General features: G+C 25.2%; 1 protein-coding gene across 1 annotated transcript in view; it reads left to right on the plus strand.

Annotated features, from left to right (window-relative positions):
* The window catches only part of shn (schnurri), an 83,895-nt gene that overhangs the window by 51,707 nt on the left and 13,334 nt on the right, over positions 1-18,854 (plus strand). The window contains 1 exon segment of the mRNA XM_067283928.1: positions 18,442-18,626. Within this exon segment, the coding sequence (XP_067140029.1) occupies positions 18,442-18,626 (185 nt within the window).

The following is an 18,854-nucleotide window of genomic DNA, read 5'->3' on the forward strand; positions in this document are numbered from 1 at the left end:
TTACTAGAAACAAAGTATAACGATACTATTGTATTAATATTTTAACAGTATTTGAATTGGAATTTATTTACTAACAATAAAATGTTTTCATCATTTGTTTCTAGAAACTCCTTTTACATAGTAAAACTTTATAAGAATTTTACTGTAATTAATAATAATAACCTTAATATTACATATAGTGATTTTTAAAAATAAATGCTTCATCATAATTTTAGAAGTATTGGTAAATTAAGGTATATGTTCTCAGAAGTACAAATGTATATTTGTTAATTATTCATTTATTATTAAAAAACTACAATAAATTAAAACAATCAAGTTATATTTAACTTAGGTAATTACTTAATATTTATTTATTATTACCTGCATGAATCATGATACATGGATGCTGTAAGAAATTTGGTACTTTTTCAAAGCATTCATATTTATAGTTATGCAAATTAGTAATAATTTTTTTTTTTTTTTTTGTTTATATTATAAATTTCTTAACAAAAATATATGGGTGTACTATAGATTACCACCTATGGAATTTCAGGACTTTGATTATATATTTGAACTCAGGGACCGAGACGAGTTCAACGGTAACCTATTTTTGGACCGGAGACGAAAAATAAAAAAGTTATCATACTTTTTAAGTTACCATACTTTTTTAATGCTCTCATGAAGACGGCACCATAGTTGCTAGTACTGCCATCTTGCGGTGAAGTCTGCAAACCATGACATCAGACTACGGTTAGTCATCTCCAGTAAGGTTAAACACGCAATACAAGAGCGGAGAGAGTGACACAACTTCCGATCATCGCACGATTGCCATTTCGGTTAATGTTACTTATGGCAGCAAACATGGCAGCCGTTCCCACTGTTCGTGCTCTCAACTGACCTGCCGGAGGGGAGCCGCTGGTAGGCTGCCATGTGCTAAACATCACTAGTTATTGATTCACAGTAGTTCTTGAACAAAGTAAAAAAAGGGGGGAAACGTCTACTAAAGGCAATTTTAATGGCAAGCGACGCGACTCCCGATTGCAATAGTGAGGCTGACTTAGCAGGGAGAATGACGCGACTCCCTATCATCACGCGATTGCTGGAAAAAAGTATGATAACTTTATTATTTTTCGTCTCCGGTCCAAAAGTAGGGTATCATTGAATTCGTCTCGGTCTCCTGAGTTCAGACATATACTCAAAGACCCAAAATTCCATAGGCGGTAATCTATAGTATCCCCAAATATATAAATATATATCAAGAATTGTATGAAATAAAAAATATAGTATTTCAAGTAAAAATAACAAATTAATTTGTAATACTAAATAATTTTTTGAGAATATAGTACAAGAAATATATTCTATGGATAGGTTTGATTATGATGTCAAATCGTATTTGCCCAGATATACTGGATGAAAATAAATCTAATGGGTCACTGTTGTGTATTAACATTTTCTTGAAATAAATGCTGAAAAGTTGTGAAAAATAAAGTGATTTTTCATATTTTTACTAAAAATTAGTAAATCAAAACCTGTTGTAAATAGTTGCAGATAACTCAAATCATGTAATGTTCTCATATAAAATTAAAATTTATTTACTTTGAAACATAACTGAAGTGGTTACAATCCTTATTGTAAAAGTTTAATTGTAGTAATAAAATATTAAAAAATGTTTTTAAGAACATTTATCTTCCTGTATTTTTTTATTATGCATTTCATCATACAAGAAAACTGTTTAAAAATATATTGCAATATCTAGTCTTTTATTATAGACTATTTAAATGTCTTAAAGATGCAAAAATGATCTAGTAGTTTAAAATTCAAAATATTTGTATTTTAATAAAATTGCAAAAGGTTACTGTTATGAATAGAATATTGTTACATCTGTAAAACACATACACATAGTAAAGTATGGTATATCAAAAATACAGAACTAGGTTAGAAATCAAATAAGAATTTGATCAAATTATCTCACAAATCAAATTAACACCTGAGTATTTTAACACTGATACCTATCAGAAAAGAAATGTTTATATTGAGAGCTATATTCAACATTCATAAAAATAAGTATGTGAGTTTGTATAACAGAATACAGGCTATTCATCTGTATATAGAAAAACTGTATATGAATTACCTGTTGTACAAACTAAATATGGATGCTATTTTTAGTAACCAAATAACTTGTAAGCCAGAAGGATGCTATTTTTCATTTTTTTTACTTGAAATACTATATTTTTTATTTTATACAATTCTTGATATATATTTATACATTTTTGTTAAGAAATTTATAATATTAAAAAAAAATGAAAAAAATTATTACTAATTTGCATAAATATAAAAATGAATGGTTTGAAAAAGTACCAAATTTCTTACAGGCATCCATGTATCATATGATTCATGCAGGTAATCTAAGGAAAAAGAAAATTGTTTATCACTAAGTAAGATTCTATGCAGATTTGATTTCATTACTTAATTGCAAATTTAAATGTTTTTTATAAATTTCATTGGCAATAAATTTAATAATATTTCTTATATAAAAAAATTTTCTTCTTCACAATAACTGGAACTAATTACTAAGCACAAAACAACAAAACCTTTAACATCCAGTAACAAAATTTTAATTTAAAAATTGACAAATGTTTTTGACCTTAAATAAGATTGCATCAGGTCAACAACAGTATTCCAAATTGGAATACACTGAAAAAGTTGTGTTCTGTGCATTGCAATTTGGAATATTGTTGTTGACCTGATGCAGATCTTGTTTAAGATCGAAAACATTTGTCAATTTTTACATTAAAATTTTGTTACTGGATGTTAAAGATTTTGTTGTTGTGCTTATTTCTTATATATTAACATCATGAACATCACAGTGTAAACTCTTTACAAAGTAGATAAGTTAAATTATGACATTTGTAAATAGTTACTTTATACAAATGTCCTTTTCTAACTCCATTTTGTAAACATTTCAGCTATTGCACTTAACATATCTACATATTCAAATAGCATTAGTCATTTCTACATCAAATTTATATTGTTCTTGATTCAACATCAGAACATTAAGTAGGAACTATCTAATTGCACAAAATAAAATATATAGATTGGAATAAAGTTTTCTTAATTTAAAATTACTTACATTACAAAATAAGACTATATTTACATTTAACAGGAATAAATACAGTGAAACATTCAATAATGAAAAATATAAGTTAATTGAGAATTTTGATAACCGAGAATATTGAAAAGTAATCACAATAATTTTTGTATATTAAAAAATGATAGAAAACGAAAGGACAATGAAAAAAAATCAATAAAAAATATTACATTAGATTATATTACAATAGAGAAATATTTTTCTTTTCTTTTTACAAAATATCTTTTTGCATATTTTATCTATAAATTCATTTACTTTTAGTTCTGTAAATAATAATGAGATAATTCAAGTAAGATTTCATAGTTAATATTGTTTAGTATTACATAGTAGCAGATACAAGAGAAGAAATACAGGAGCTTTAAGCTCCTGTATTTCTTCTTTACCTAACCATTACACAAAAAATATGTTGTTATTTATTTGTATAAATAAACAACAACTAACCCATTATATATAAAGACCAACAACTGCCGAATTATTAATATTACTATAGCCATTTGCTAGCCCGATAATTCGGCAGTTGTTGGTCGTTATTTATTTGAACTTCAGAATATTTTTAAAAACATTTACAATGACAATATCAAACCACCTGCAATACAATGGTCATGCATATGTTAATAAAATTTACTTATTAATTACTCAAATATTTTTAGTTTTTGAGTTAACCTCATCATTGGGTACTTCTGGAACTGCTACTGATATTACAGTATTTAGAACAATTTGTTTTCTGTGATTTTTCTGAAATTATATTAATTTTAATAGATTTGAAATTTGAAAATAAATTACATATATTAATTTTATATTACATAAAACAACTCAGTTTGAAATATTAATCAGAAATTTTCTATGCAAAATAGTTTAATTTGAAAAAATAAAAATATAATAAAAAGTGTATTAAAATATTTTGAATTTTAATAAAATATATAATTTTCCAATCCAAGGGTTTGTAAATTGTTTTTTTATTTAATGTTTTTATAAACTATTTAAATAAGTAAATATATTATAATATTTCACACATTTTGTTTGCTTTAATGTATCTAATCCAATTGCAAGATATTAGTTAATTTGAAAAATTTTTAAACAATATTTAATTAATTAAAAAATTTAGAGTTGTTGGTCTCTATGGAAATCAATGTAGAGAAAAATATTTGACAAATAAGAAAAATGAAATTTTCATATATTCTGTAAAATTAATAAATTTTTTTTCTTTTTTTTATCTCTTTCTCTGGACCAATTATAAAATTAAAAATTTTGTACTAAAACCATTCCTGAGAATTTCAGAATCAGATTTCATACTAATTTAACAAAATGACAGATGAAAATCTTACTTGAGAACTGAATTGATTAAGATAAATCATGAAGTGTTTAAAAAGTATGTTGGCATAGATTCTACAGTATAACCATTTCCTTTTATTGTTTAAAAATCAATTTCTTTAAAAAAGATCTTCCTTTTTAAAAAATAATTGATGAAACTTTACAATTAAGAATGATAAGTTCAATCATTGTTATTTTATCTGGACTGCATTTCATCACAGACAAAGACTACTTAGTTTTATCTTCGTTATTCTTTATTTTACTATGTATTCCGGGTGCAATGTTTTGGTGTAACTTGCACCTTCATCAGGTGTTACATTTCTACAAGTGGTAGAAAACACATTTATTACAGTAACTATTGTAGTGGAATTATTACAAGTTTTAAGAAGTTATTACAATTTTTTACAGGTTACAATTAAAGAACAAGATAACCATAGAAATTAAATAAAACTTCATAGTTTCTTCAAACATAAAGTGTATAGTCTATATTTATTATTTTTAGATTTTTTTAAAATTTATATTTATATTACATTTACACATTTTAGCCCTATTTTTATTTGAGAAACAAATTTGAATTATTTGTATAGAAAATTATTGAGGCATTGGTCATTTTGTACAGCCAAATCTTTACTAAACTGCTATATAAATAAATAATATAAAAAATAACATTTATGTAGTAAATACATGAGAAAATTATAACTTTTTTCAGAATTTGATAGAATTTTATCCTAATTTGTTGAATATTAGTCAATGGATGCATTTAAAATTTATATATGTTTTAAATATGCTTCTTGAAATTTACTTCTTGAAAGTTTTCTTATAATAATCTGAAAATTTCATAGAAGTTTTTAAAAAATAACTCTAGATACTCAGTTTAATCTTTATAATTTATCATTTCGGTTTTGTATTCCTTTCCAAGTCTTATCTATGCTTTACAAGATATATACAGTATACTTTGTTCTGCCCTTAGGAAAAATTTTCCATCTAGTTAAGGTACTTGATTTTTTTTCTATAATCTACTTTAAGTCCATAATAAGTTAATAATTTAATTATTAATTTATTAGAAGTTAATCTTTAAAAATATAATTTAATTATTATCTTGATAAATGGAGTAATTTCCTTGAGCATTATTCAAAAATCAAATTAGAAACTTTTTGTGGAAAATAATTAATAGTCAATTTATTATAACTATGTCAAGTTGAAAAAAAAATAATTCTTTCAAAATTAATATTATAATAAAAATAAGAAAAAAACATTTATAGATAAGCAATGCTAAACATAGAAGATTCTATAAAATTAAGTGGGCTTTATGTCGCGAAAAATTATTTAGATGTATGAAAAGGTTTTAAAAGTTTTAATATTTCTCTATGAATATACTAACAGAACATTGCGTTGTCAATAACATAACAAATAACCAGTTAATGCGCAATCATTGATAACAGTGATTCTTGATCAAGTCATAGTTAGAAAAGCTTACAAGACTACGTATTGTATATTATATCATAGCATACTTATGAATGTTTTTTACTGAAGGTAAATTTATTATTATTATTTTAGTTATATATTATATATATTAATATTTATACATATACTCAATATTATCATCAGTAATCTTGGACTTATTATCACTGTTTTTTCATGCCTTTTTTGTAATTTATATTCTACTTATATAGTGTATTGTATTTTTATAGTACCATTTTACAGATATATACATTTAACTATTAATGAATTTTTTAAAAATTTATCCAATTGTTCAAAAGTAAGATACAGCAAATAATACACAAGATCTGTTTTAAATCGGAACTGTGAAAGATTAAATAAAAACACTGTTATTTTCTTATCCGTATTTTAACATATGATATTGTAGTTTTTTAATATTTAATAGAATAAAATTTAAGTTGTAATTTATTTTTATACGACCATTATCTGAATCGAGAATATAATATATGATCTAATTTAGAAAGTCTGTTATTAATTACTATCTCCGTGACCCAATTAGATAAATAATATATTATAATCATTCGGTTTGATAATTCGTTTGTAAAACTCATTATCTTGATTGTAATATTTACAGTGATTCACATACATTGTAAAAATACGCAAAATGCTGTCGTAATTGTACATTAAAAATGTTTAATCACCGATATCAAAATTCCTTTAGTTACTGACTGGAGAAGTTTTTACAAATGCTAATTTTCAAAATAATAGATGAAAATGATGAGTTAAAAACAATCAAATTGAATTATAAAGTACGAAAATAGAAGTTCGAGTTTCAATTAAACGGCAATTTTTTTGCTTGTTCAGTAAAGCGAAACATTTAACTACTCACCCTCCTACTTCAGTGCAATAAAAAGTATTTCTGATAAGATATAAAAAAATAAATAAAATAATAGGCACAATACACAACATGCAAACTGGTGATTTTGATTTTTATAAAACTAAGATACATGCGATTTGATGGGGGGGAGACAGAGCTCACACATTAATTGTAAATCGAAAATTTGGGTCAGCAACTCTCCATTTCTCGAGACAATAAATTCGGGACCTCCTTTTGTAACTTTTTTTACTTAAACTGATGCACGAATGCGTTATTTTTATACGTTAAGAATAAATACTAAATTTGTTTGGTTTTCGAACACGCTTTAAATCCAGCTGATATATCTAAACTACGAATGATTAATATATATATATATATATATAGGGTGTAACGGAACTTACCAATATTTTAGGGATAGATTCAAGAATCAAAAATAAGCTTAAAGTCATTGTTTTAAATTCATAAACGTTTTTCAAATTTTTGTTCATTTTCAAGATTGCCCTGCCAAAAAACTCATATCTGAAGCCAATTTTAAACCTCTCGCCAGAAAGGAATACCACTATTTTACAATTCTGTGTTGTTAATATGTAAAAATTGAAGCTTTATTTTAAATGTTGAAAATTGTTTTTGGGCATTTCTTATAAATTATTCTGTTTATTTTGTAAAAAAAAGGAAGGAAAAAAACGAAATGTTATTCAAAGTAAATTTACTTTGAAAAACTACAATAATTCAAGTTTTCCAACTATTTCTTTTCTACTGTAAAGCGGATAGATACTGTAAAATCTTAAAGTGAATAACGCTTTATTTATATTTATTAAAGTAAGGCCTACTTGGGCAGCATTTACTTACTTCAATCCGTTGACAAAAGCTTAAAAAAAAAATACAAAATCACTTAAAGTTAACGACTCTAGTGTTAGTACTTTGATGAGAAATTTGAAAAGTATCTCGACTGGCCAGATCTCGAAAACCAAGCGGAATTTGAAAAATGTTTATAGAGGATTTTAAGTTTATTTTTGACCCTAGAATCTATCTCTAAAATATTGGCACGGAGTTTCGTTACATCCGCTATATTTTTTTCTCATTTGTACGACGAATATTGGCTTTTTTAGATAAGACTTTCATTTCTTTGTGTTGTAAAACTTTGAATGTAATTTTAAAGTAAGGAATTATACACAAGCTCATATCTGAATGTTAATGTATTCGAATTGACTATATTTATAATAAGTCTGTTACTTTGATCAGATTTTATTTTCTAATTATTGATTCAGTATTAAAGAAGAAGAAATAGGGAGTAGTAGCTTATCCGATTTATTATTCTAGGCATTTAGAAAAGAACGCCTAACGATTTATTTATTTATTTTTTTATCTTATTACTATAAAATTAAAATATACATAAACTGTAAATAAATTTTTGTACAAAATTACAATTTTCTAGTTTTTCCTGTAATGATAATATAGATCCATAATGTTGTCTTATTTTACTATACAGGTATACGTCGTTTGTCAATATATATATATATATACATACATACATAAAAAAATTAAAATCAAGTTTAAATCATTTTATTCGACTTTACGTCTCTCCGCCACAAATATCGAAGTCGTAATATCACTAGAAAAGCGTTAGAAGCACATAAAATCATGTTACTATACAGTAAATAAGAATAAAAGTATATAAAATCATATTAATATACGTAAATTTACAGTAAATGTTAATACTGTATATCATAAATCCTAGAGAACGAAATATGAAAACATCTGAGATTCTAACGTCTTATTTAGCGGTCTTTATTGGTAAATTTAACGTAAATTAGTTTATTTTCTACTATCGCAAAATAATTTTAATAACTGTATTTGTTATTTAACCTTACAAAATCATTTTATTTTATAATGTCTTAGAGCAAACCACATTAACAAATAAAGAGTCCGCGACGTACTGTGAACATCGCCAAATTGTAAACATGTACATTTACAAGTATGTACAGTACAGTACGTACTGTACAGTACATGTATTCGTAAATTTAGATAAATTTTAGTTTTTCATACAGTACAGAAAAAAAGTAATTTGTTTGTAAGCTTAAAATAGATTCTTATTAACCATATATTATTAAAAATGCATTAATAAATAAAATACAGAACTGGGAATGGTTATTTGTGATTTAACCTAGTGACAAGTAAATTCGACTTAAGTCGCCTCTCCTGGAACCAATTACCGACGTAAGGTGAGATATACCTGTATTAGAAAATATTTAATAAATGTATCCATTGGTTATGATATTTTTTAATTAGTTGCTGTATACTTCTTGTAGAAAAGTATAGCTGACTGATTAGAGTTTGTAAGTAGATCTTGATCGATTGTCGTGTTAGTGTTGTGGCACGTTGCGGGATGAGAAGTGACGCGCTTAATATGTGATGCGGAACAATGCTAATCTAACCATCTATATCAATTTTCAGACAAGTCTAAGTACTACCGAGTGATGATTACTCACTTCATATGAATGAATGATGGTGCTTTCCACATACAGTTTATTTAATGAAATCGTAAAATATAGTACTACAGTTTTATTAAATTAATTATTTATAACAATTAAGCTAGGATATAGTTATTAGTGACGTTATTTACATATAGGACAATTGTTATTATCTTGTACAGTACGTTCAATGGATATGAAAAATAAATTGCTATACTGTACTTTATTTGCGACATGTCATAAATCTGTAGTTTATGTACTCGTAATAGCAGATTTGAATCATAATCTATTTGTTTTTAATGTTAAAATTCGAACTTGATTATAGGAACAGAGGAGTTTATTTTATATTGTTTAAATTTACATATTTTTAATGAATTTATATAAATATAGGCTATAAAAATTACACAAAGTTACCAGAAGTTTAGATATTCAAAGAGAAATAAATGTATATCGCTTATTTTAAATTATTTAAGGCCGTTCAATCTTTTTATGATGATGATAATAACAATAATAATAATAATAAACGCACTACAGAAGGCCACTATATTGAATACATGTCATATTGTTAGGAAATTTCTGAATACAGACACTGACACTGATACACTTATTTCATTTTAGTTTTGTTTTGGTTGCTATGCCTTGACTCTGGGCCGACTCGGTTGACACCGGTAGCTGTGTCAACCTAGTATAATCCACTAAACCCAACATAATAATAATAATAATAATAATAATAATAGTCAATAAACAACAAAATTTAATCCAAATCGTTGATATAGCAATATCAGGAGACCCAAGAATCAAAGACAAAGAATTAGAAAACTAAATGCCGAGATCTGTAAATTGAAATTCAAAAAGTATGGAATAAAACAATACCAATAATAATAAGAGCTTTGGGTGCAACCCCAAAAGATGTGAGACAACATCTAACAGCCTCTGGCATTGATAAAATCAACATCAGCCAATTACAAAAGGCAACTTTGCTGGGAACTGCCTACATTTTACGTCGATATTTCTAATATTCTAGGCTCTTGGAAAGAGCTCGATATGATGAGCAAATGCCAAATCCAGCTAAAAACCATGCAGCTGTGCACATCAAAAATAATAATTGGATTTTAATGTTCTTTCCAATATTTAGGGAAATAATAGTATCGATAGTTGAAAAAATCATATAAATAGCAATCTTTTATCATAAATATAATATTTAAAATATTTTCCAATAATGTGCAAAATGTTAACAAAATGTATATTATATAAATTCAAAACTCGTCACAAATTAAACTAATTTAACATTCTAAAATGTATTTTATGTTGAATGCACAAATATTATTATATAGTCATGAGTACATAAATAAATAAATAATATCAAATTTTATGAGATTTATTTATATCGCAAATAACTTTTTTATGTTTTATTTTACAAATACAAAACACAATGGATATAAAAATGGTTATCATTTACTGAACAAATTCAACGTAATAATAAGGATATAAAAATTCTCTTTAGGTAGTGTGCACTTAGGCGACGTGAAGTAAATCTAATCGTTTGAATTTACGAAAATTAAACCGTTATAAAACAGTTTTTGTTTTAGAACGTATGTAAAACGCATTCGAAATGCTATCGCAAACAAAACATTTCAAAAACCTTTCTCAATTCTCTATACAAAATACCACTACGATATTTTCACATTAGAAATATAGACTAGTATGCGTAGTATATTATTAATTACTATAGCCTAATAACACAATATGTAATTATTGCTATTAAGTGAAACGGAATAGATTAATGAACATTATAAACTGAAATTGTAAACTTGATTGATAATATTTAAGAACATTCATTAAGCACAAGTCTTATATACTTAGCAACGTTTTCTGCAATACTTAAAAAAAAAGAAAACAGCAATGACTGCATGATGAAAATATATTTGATTATCTTTTCACATTAGTAAAGGTATCTGGAATATTCTAAAATCCGATAAAAACTGTTATCGGATAAGTTCTTTTTTTTTTTTTTATTTTTAATTTTTCAACATTTTTTTCGCTGAACGAGCATTAACATTGAGGCGTTGTCGAATCATCGAATCGCAACCGAATCGAACTACATGCAGTAGTAATTGTTAAAGTTGCTACAATGTTTCCCTCCAGTGAAGAAATACAAGTAAGCAAAATTACCTTGCAAGAAAACCTATTCAGAACTAATACACGCTTTTCTTCTGTGTCCACTGATTCGATTTAAATCTGTGTCCGTTAATGCAATTTGTACTTTAAGATGCTCGATAAGCTAGTTTTACATCCGGAACGAAATCTAGACAATTTAAAATGTAAACAAAATTAAAAACTACTACGTAAAATTTCGATAACTAAATGCGTAACTTTTTAATTCTGTATAAATTTTATTGTTAAAATACTAATAAAAAACATTATTAAGTCTACATTAATTAATATTTAATCGCTAGACATTTTTGGTTGTAAATAGTAATTTTATTCCTGTTGTTAGTTTTATATTTTTTTTGTTTCGCAAAATCTTTTTTATATATATATATTTGTTTTATTAGAAAATAAGATGAAATTTTTTGTCATTCACTCTTACTCTTCGTACAATAGACAAATTTAAAGGTAGTTATTAAATTCTATTAGTTCACACTCTCCCTATATATATATATATATATATATATATAGGGAGAGTGTGAACTAATAGAATATTAACGATTCAAAATTTGAACAAGATATATATATATATATATATATATATATATATACATATATATATATATCTTGTTCAAATTTTGAATCGTTAATAAAATACTTTTTATTCATCCACTCAAGTTCAAATACATTTTTTTAAACTTGTAGTGGATGACACTTGATGTTAATACAGTTTTTTCAAATATTAATTCATTAATTAAATTTAATTAATTAATTTTAGTTTTATATGGGAGAAAAAATTTCTCTTATATAAGATATTTAGCATATGTATATACATATTTATATTAATTGTAATTATTTAATAAAAAGTAACTAGAATAACATTTTTCTTTGTTGACCTAAGTAGGAATTGACTTTAAAAAAAATTTTTTTATATTGTTTGATCTTACTTGTATCTGTCGTATAAAAATAACTAGAATTATTAAATTTCTTAGTTATAAAATATATAAAACAATTATCACTATTAATTGCTGTTGACATTTGTATTAAGCTTCTTTATAAATGTATTACGGACATTCCGTAATTAAAATAATGCTGTACTATTCAAAATAAGTGGTAAAAAGAATGTAATTGTTAGTTTTTAACTTTTTATTGGGGCTGTCTGTGTAAAGCAATTATCCATTTTAGTCACGAAGATATGTGTGTTTGTTTTGTTTTTACACATTTCGTGTAAAACAACGATATAAAACTGTAAACAAGTGATCTCTTTAAAAAAAAAAGGTTAACGGTAAGCGGACCGTATCATTTACAGTCCAACCGGGAAACATGTTTCACAATTAGTGAAAATGAAGTCTAAAACTAATGAACTTCGGTTTTTTAAAATTTATTTATCCATAAATTGATGATATTATATTGACGTGTTAATAAAATTGTTCTATTCGAAGATTGTGTCCATAATCAAATATTAAAAACAGCAAAATCGAAAACGGTCCCCGGAAATCGTGGACGTCTGGTCACCCTAGTTAAAGGACAATTAGTAATAAGTTATTACTAATAACCTTTGTATCTAACATCTGGCCAGTTGCTAGAGAGATCTTTTGTCTTTAAAACGTGTACTGTACTGTACATAATCGTAATGTAATCTTTATACTAGTTCTTGTTTAAAATCGTTTGTTTTGTATTGTACTGTACTGTACTGTACATCCGTCGATACTGCTCTGTTTATTCCAGCCTCGCTGTTGGAAATATACGTGTATGTGTTTGTGTATTAGATATATACAGAATATAACATACAATATACTGTTGGAAATATAAAGTATATTTACAATAGCATACAATTTAAACCGATTACTGTTTGGTTTAAATTGTATGCTATTGTAATGTTTAGGATATCTTTGAGTCTATTCTCTTCTTTCTTAACTCGTAAACCAAAATTTTGGTACAATATTCTGTTCCGAATTTCGATTGTCTGACTCGCAGCAATTCAAGTAACTACGCTATTTTTGGAACATTATTTATTTTATCACTAGTATAACTACTCGAATTAAGAAAGAGGTAAGAGAATATACTCGGCACTCCGAATCCCTGTAAGATAATTATCTTACAGGTCTTAATATTTTTGAGTCGTTTTTAGTTTTCTACTCTTTATTCTAGTTATGAATAATTCAATCGATTACGGTTTTTCTACGAAATTTTACGAGATCTTCAAAATAAAAGCCAAGAAAATTTATTGATTCGTCATATTTATCATTTATTACCGTTTTGTGTATTATTTTCTTTAATCGTTTTATAATGAATTATTTTAATAAATATAATTCATTTCAATGAAATTTATACAAATTTCTGAATCTCTTAACATAAAATTATTAGTTTTTATTTTTATTCAAATGCGTTTTTTCTCAAAAATGAAGTTTATTTGCTAAAAAAGGGGGGAAGCCTTGGCATCCAAGTATCTATTATCATCTCTCTCGTTTAAATTCAGTAAATAGATACGTGATATTGCACTCGTGAAAAGACACGAATGGTATATTCTAGCTACTGATAAGAGGTGTAATGATTGTCGTTCCTCTCTCTCCCTTTGATGGCTCTCAAGCGGTGAATAGTATATTCTGGTATATATTATTCATAAATATTTGTATATATATAATTACTTATTGTATTGTATAATTACTTATCAGATATTTATAATATAATCAAATATAAATATAAAATTTAGCCATGTATAGTATTTAATAAGATTCTAACAATACGCATTAGTAAGACAGTATACTAAAAACAACTGTTACGTCATAATTGTGGTGTTCTGAAAGTTAACATCTATAGATATTTTTATCGTTCACCTGATAATATGTCATTTATAAAGCTTTAATCGAAAACAATAAGAAAAAACAAACACCAGCAGATAAAATAAGTGATTTACACTTGGCTAATAAGAAAATAAAAACGATATGAAATAATGATAGAAATTATACAATAATAATAGTGAAATAATAAATTTCGGAAAGAGGATGATTTAAGAAAATAATAATAATAATGGTAACATGATGAGAATGCCAATTTAACATCTCGATCTTTGTATAGCGAATACAGAAACATCGAGTATAAAAATAATTGAAAATAATAATGTAATAATTTGTGAAAAGAATGACTTTAAATAAAAACTAAAATTACTAAATGAATGAGTGACGATATAATAAAATGTCGCAATTTTAACTAGAAACCAATTTCTTTTACAATAGCTACAGTTACATTAATTTTTTTTTTTTTTTTTTTGTTTGTCATCATCATACGTTTAATAGTTTTTGATGATAAATTTTCGGAACTTTTTAAAAAATATAAAAATAAAACTTATTACGGTTTAATAAAAAATTAATTTAATTAATGTGAACTTTTGCATCTGCTTATCAAGTAAAATGACATGATAACGATCTCATGTGAAAGATATAAAATAACAACAAAAGCTATTATTTTATGGAAAATATTTTACTTAAAAATGTTAAACTAATAAAATTAACAATTGCTGTCAGGCTAAACCGGGTATCAAACCAGTAGGACACAATCCACCAACAACAATGATAATTAAAATTTTTATAATTTAGAATATTTTGTATTATTCTTAGTATTAATGTTAAATGAAGTTTTCGGATCTTTAAACATTAATACAGTTTACTAAATTTTAAATTATGTTTATATACCTTAAAAGCAACAACAATGCATTCACTATAAGATAAATGATTTGAAAACATTGTCAACTAACTAGTTTGATAAATAGCATCAACGTATACCTCATCTAAAAAAAAAATTAAAGTTTAAAGGGCTGCAGGCCTAAGCTTAATGTCTTAATATTTTGCATAAGTGATGATTTTTTTTAATGAGTCATGATGCGCTGCTAGCATTTCGTCATTTAATATGTTTCGTACCAAAAATAAAGTTGCTTAAAGTTATTTTTCTTGATAAATAATACATAAAAATGACAATTTTGTATTTCTATTACAGGATGTAAGTTTGCTGAAAATAAAATTGATATCTTTAATTAAGCATTAATTTTTAATGATTTTTATTTTATTTTATATATTATATATATAAAACAAAATAATTTTATATAATTAAGTCCATAACAGGATGCACCACATCCTTCTAGAAATAATTCATTTAGAACGTTAGCCATATTTAATTAGATTAGAAAAAGAATTAGTATTAACAAAAATTAATTTTAATTTGGCAACTTTATTATTGTTTTATGATGTTCAATATTTGCTTTATTTTAAGTGAAGAAATAATTATTGAAAGTTTAGAAAATATTTTTAAATAAATAAATCTCAAAATCTATAAACTTAGCAATTAAAACTCATAGCTTATATGTAATTTATTATATATGCTAAATAAATTGTGATTTAACTAATAATTGAAAATATTAATATATTGTCTTGGTGAGTATTTTGATTTTAAAAAATAAATGCTAATTTATTCAATTTTTCAATGACTTTAAATACATACTATGAATATGAGAAAAATTTATAAACTTTAGAACCATTGCCATTTCGCACATTATAATATTTAATAGCTGGATAAATATAGCATTTATTTAATAAAACATCCATACTATTAATTTAACTTAAGTATAACTTCTGTATTGTCCATTTTTTGATGTTTTAGATAATATAAAAAATCTGAAATCTTGTTCTGACTTTTATTCATTTGAATAATTAAATCTCTGTCAAGAAAAAAAGATATTCTTTCTTAAAATAGAAAAAATTTTTTGTTTCTACAAAAGAATAGAGTGTGTTAACAACTTTTGTGAAGATCTAATTATTTAGTATGCATGAATAAAAGTTACTATGAAAGTTTTCTTAGTATAAATGGTATAATTAACAAGACAAAGACACCGAGGGATTAAGGCAACTGAAAATTTTATTTTTTACAGAAACATTTTCAGTTGCATTAATCAATTGTCTTTGTCTTCTTTCAAATGGTACTTAGTTTTATGAGTTTCAAGGTGTTTGATGACTTCTGAACAGTTCAAAAAATTCTTTATTTTGTTAATTTAGAAATTATAATCTGCCCAGGCTTAAATAATTTGTATTAATTATTATATGAATAATAACGTTTCTGTTAAATTTTATCTTTTTAAATAATTAATTTCTAAACATATTTAATTAGTATCAGATTTAAACTGTAATAAAAAATAAGTGAAACATTTTTAGGATGAAAAAATAACATTATATTGGGATAGTCATAATTGAATATTAATCCAACGATCACCTTAAATATTTGGGCTATAATATGGCTATAATCAAATAATTAATACAAATAAATTTGGTATTAGAGGTAAGCATTAGGTGCCATCTCTTATCTAAATTAATAATTATAATTTTAATAATTTAATAAATAATTTAGAACATTCTGGAAGAAAATAACAGACCCAGGGTGGGGCTTGAACCCGCAGCCTCTGCTTACCGTGCTGTGTACTAGCAATTGCGCCACCCAGATCCCAAGCCAGCTTTCGCTTCCAGGCGTATTTAAATTTCGATATAACCTTCCACGGTTACTATATTATAGCTATATTATACCCCAAATATTTAAGGTGATTGTTGAATTAATATATTAACTCATCGGGCTTTGAGATGTGTATTGAATATTAACTGTAAATCCAAGTTTAGCTTCAATATTTACTTTTTACTTTTTATTTGCTATTGTATATATCAGAAATCACTGATAAGAGTTCCAAAAATATATGCCAGACCATCTGCTGGATTCTTTAGGCTATAACATGACTACTTTAAATAATTGGATTAAAAGTAGTCATATTTTAGCCTGAAAAATCTGCTTATATTAAATATCATATTAATTGATGTAATGTTCTTAAAAATATTTACATAATAAGGTACAATTAGAATGAAATAGAGTAAAAACTGCATTATACATTCATCACATTTTTTTGAAATACTTCCAAACAATTTGAGTTCAGTTTAAAGTTATTACAGTAGAGCATCGATTATCCGACCCCCGATTAACCGACTTATCGGTTAACCGACCGCGTTCTAGTCGGCAAATTCAAATGTCCGCTAGTGATGTGGCGCTGCTATATTTGGTTATGTCTTGGCTACTTTAATATTATTTTTGTTAAATTTTTGCATGTTTTAGCTGGCAGCACTGGCTCGACCATGAAAGGGAGGCTAGTATTTAAACCAGGCCTAATACACTATACTAATAATGTATTTTTTTCATACTTTTCGGTTATCTGACTTTTCAGTTATCCGACCAACCCGAGTCCCCAATTGAGTCGGATAATCGATGCTCTACTGTACTTATGGTAATAAAAAATATTTTAAATATACTATATTATGTTTTGGATAACATGAAAGATTTAAAATGAATAAAAATAATTTATTTTTTTTTAGTTTTAAAATAAAAATCTTTTTTTCTAGCATTGTTTAGTTTATCATAATATTCTATTCTTTAATACAAAATATGTGTCTTTGTAAACATACAGAATCAGTGTTTGTTTTTATTAATGTAATATTATATTTATTTGATCTTTTAATGAACCTATTAGCAATTTATCATATGAATTTATAATATCAATAGATTAAAGCAGAAACTTCATTATTAATTAAAAAATTACACAAACACATTTAAGGTTAGTTTGTTTGATTTATCTTAAAATAAGAGAAACTGCAAATAGACTTCTAGATATTTAGTTTAGATAAAATTTACTTTGACAAAATAAACATGAAATTTAGTTAACAATAAACATGCTACATTTTAAATGAATTTAAAATATATGAGTTTGTCAGTTTTGACATGTGAAATAGCAGATGGAAATAGTTATGAATGTTTCACAATTATGAATTCTGAGAATTGAAACTTCTTGCAAATTGATTTACAAGATAATCTCTATTATTCATCTGTACAAACTTTATTAAAGCAATATACAAATTTCCTCTCAAAAGAAAATATTTCAAGCCATTATTATTAGTCCATTGCAAAAAACTTTTTAATGAAATTTTGATAACTTCATATTATATCTTTAAATAAATATATTAATTACAGTAATTTTCTTTTTAAAGATTTCAAGATCCAAATAACTTAAGAATTGGAGAAAGAGGAGGTCCTATTATTTCAGAAAAAGAGTTTGTGACTGGAAGAGATATGACAGAAAAAGAAGGAGAAGCTGCTCAAAGTCTTCTTCATTTATCAACTTGCAATGTTTCTCAGTCTTCTCATAAACTAAATGCAGCAAAATCTCTTTCAGGTATTTTATAGTTTATATGATTTTGATATTCAAAAATTCAATGTAATAAGATGTTAAAATAATTTTATTTGTTAAATCTAATATTTTTTATAAACATTAAGAAAATCAATTTTTTTAAATATTATAAAATAGTTTTGGAGAATATATCAATATAAATTTTATTAATTTGCAATTAGAACAAAATATATATACTCTGACTGAAGAAAACTGTGGTACTTTGAAGGATGA

This window comes from Centruroides vittatus, unplaced genomic scaffold, assembly GCF_030686945.1.
Source record: "Centruroides vittatus isolate TY-2023 unplaced genomic scaffold, ASM3068694v2 scaffold_1015, whole genome shotgun sequence".
Taxonomy (NCBI): Eukaryota; Metazoa; Arthropoda; class Arachnida; order Scorpiones; family Buthidae; genus Centruroides; species Centruroides vittatus.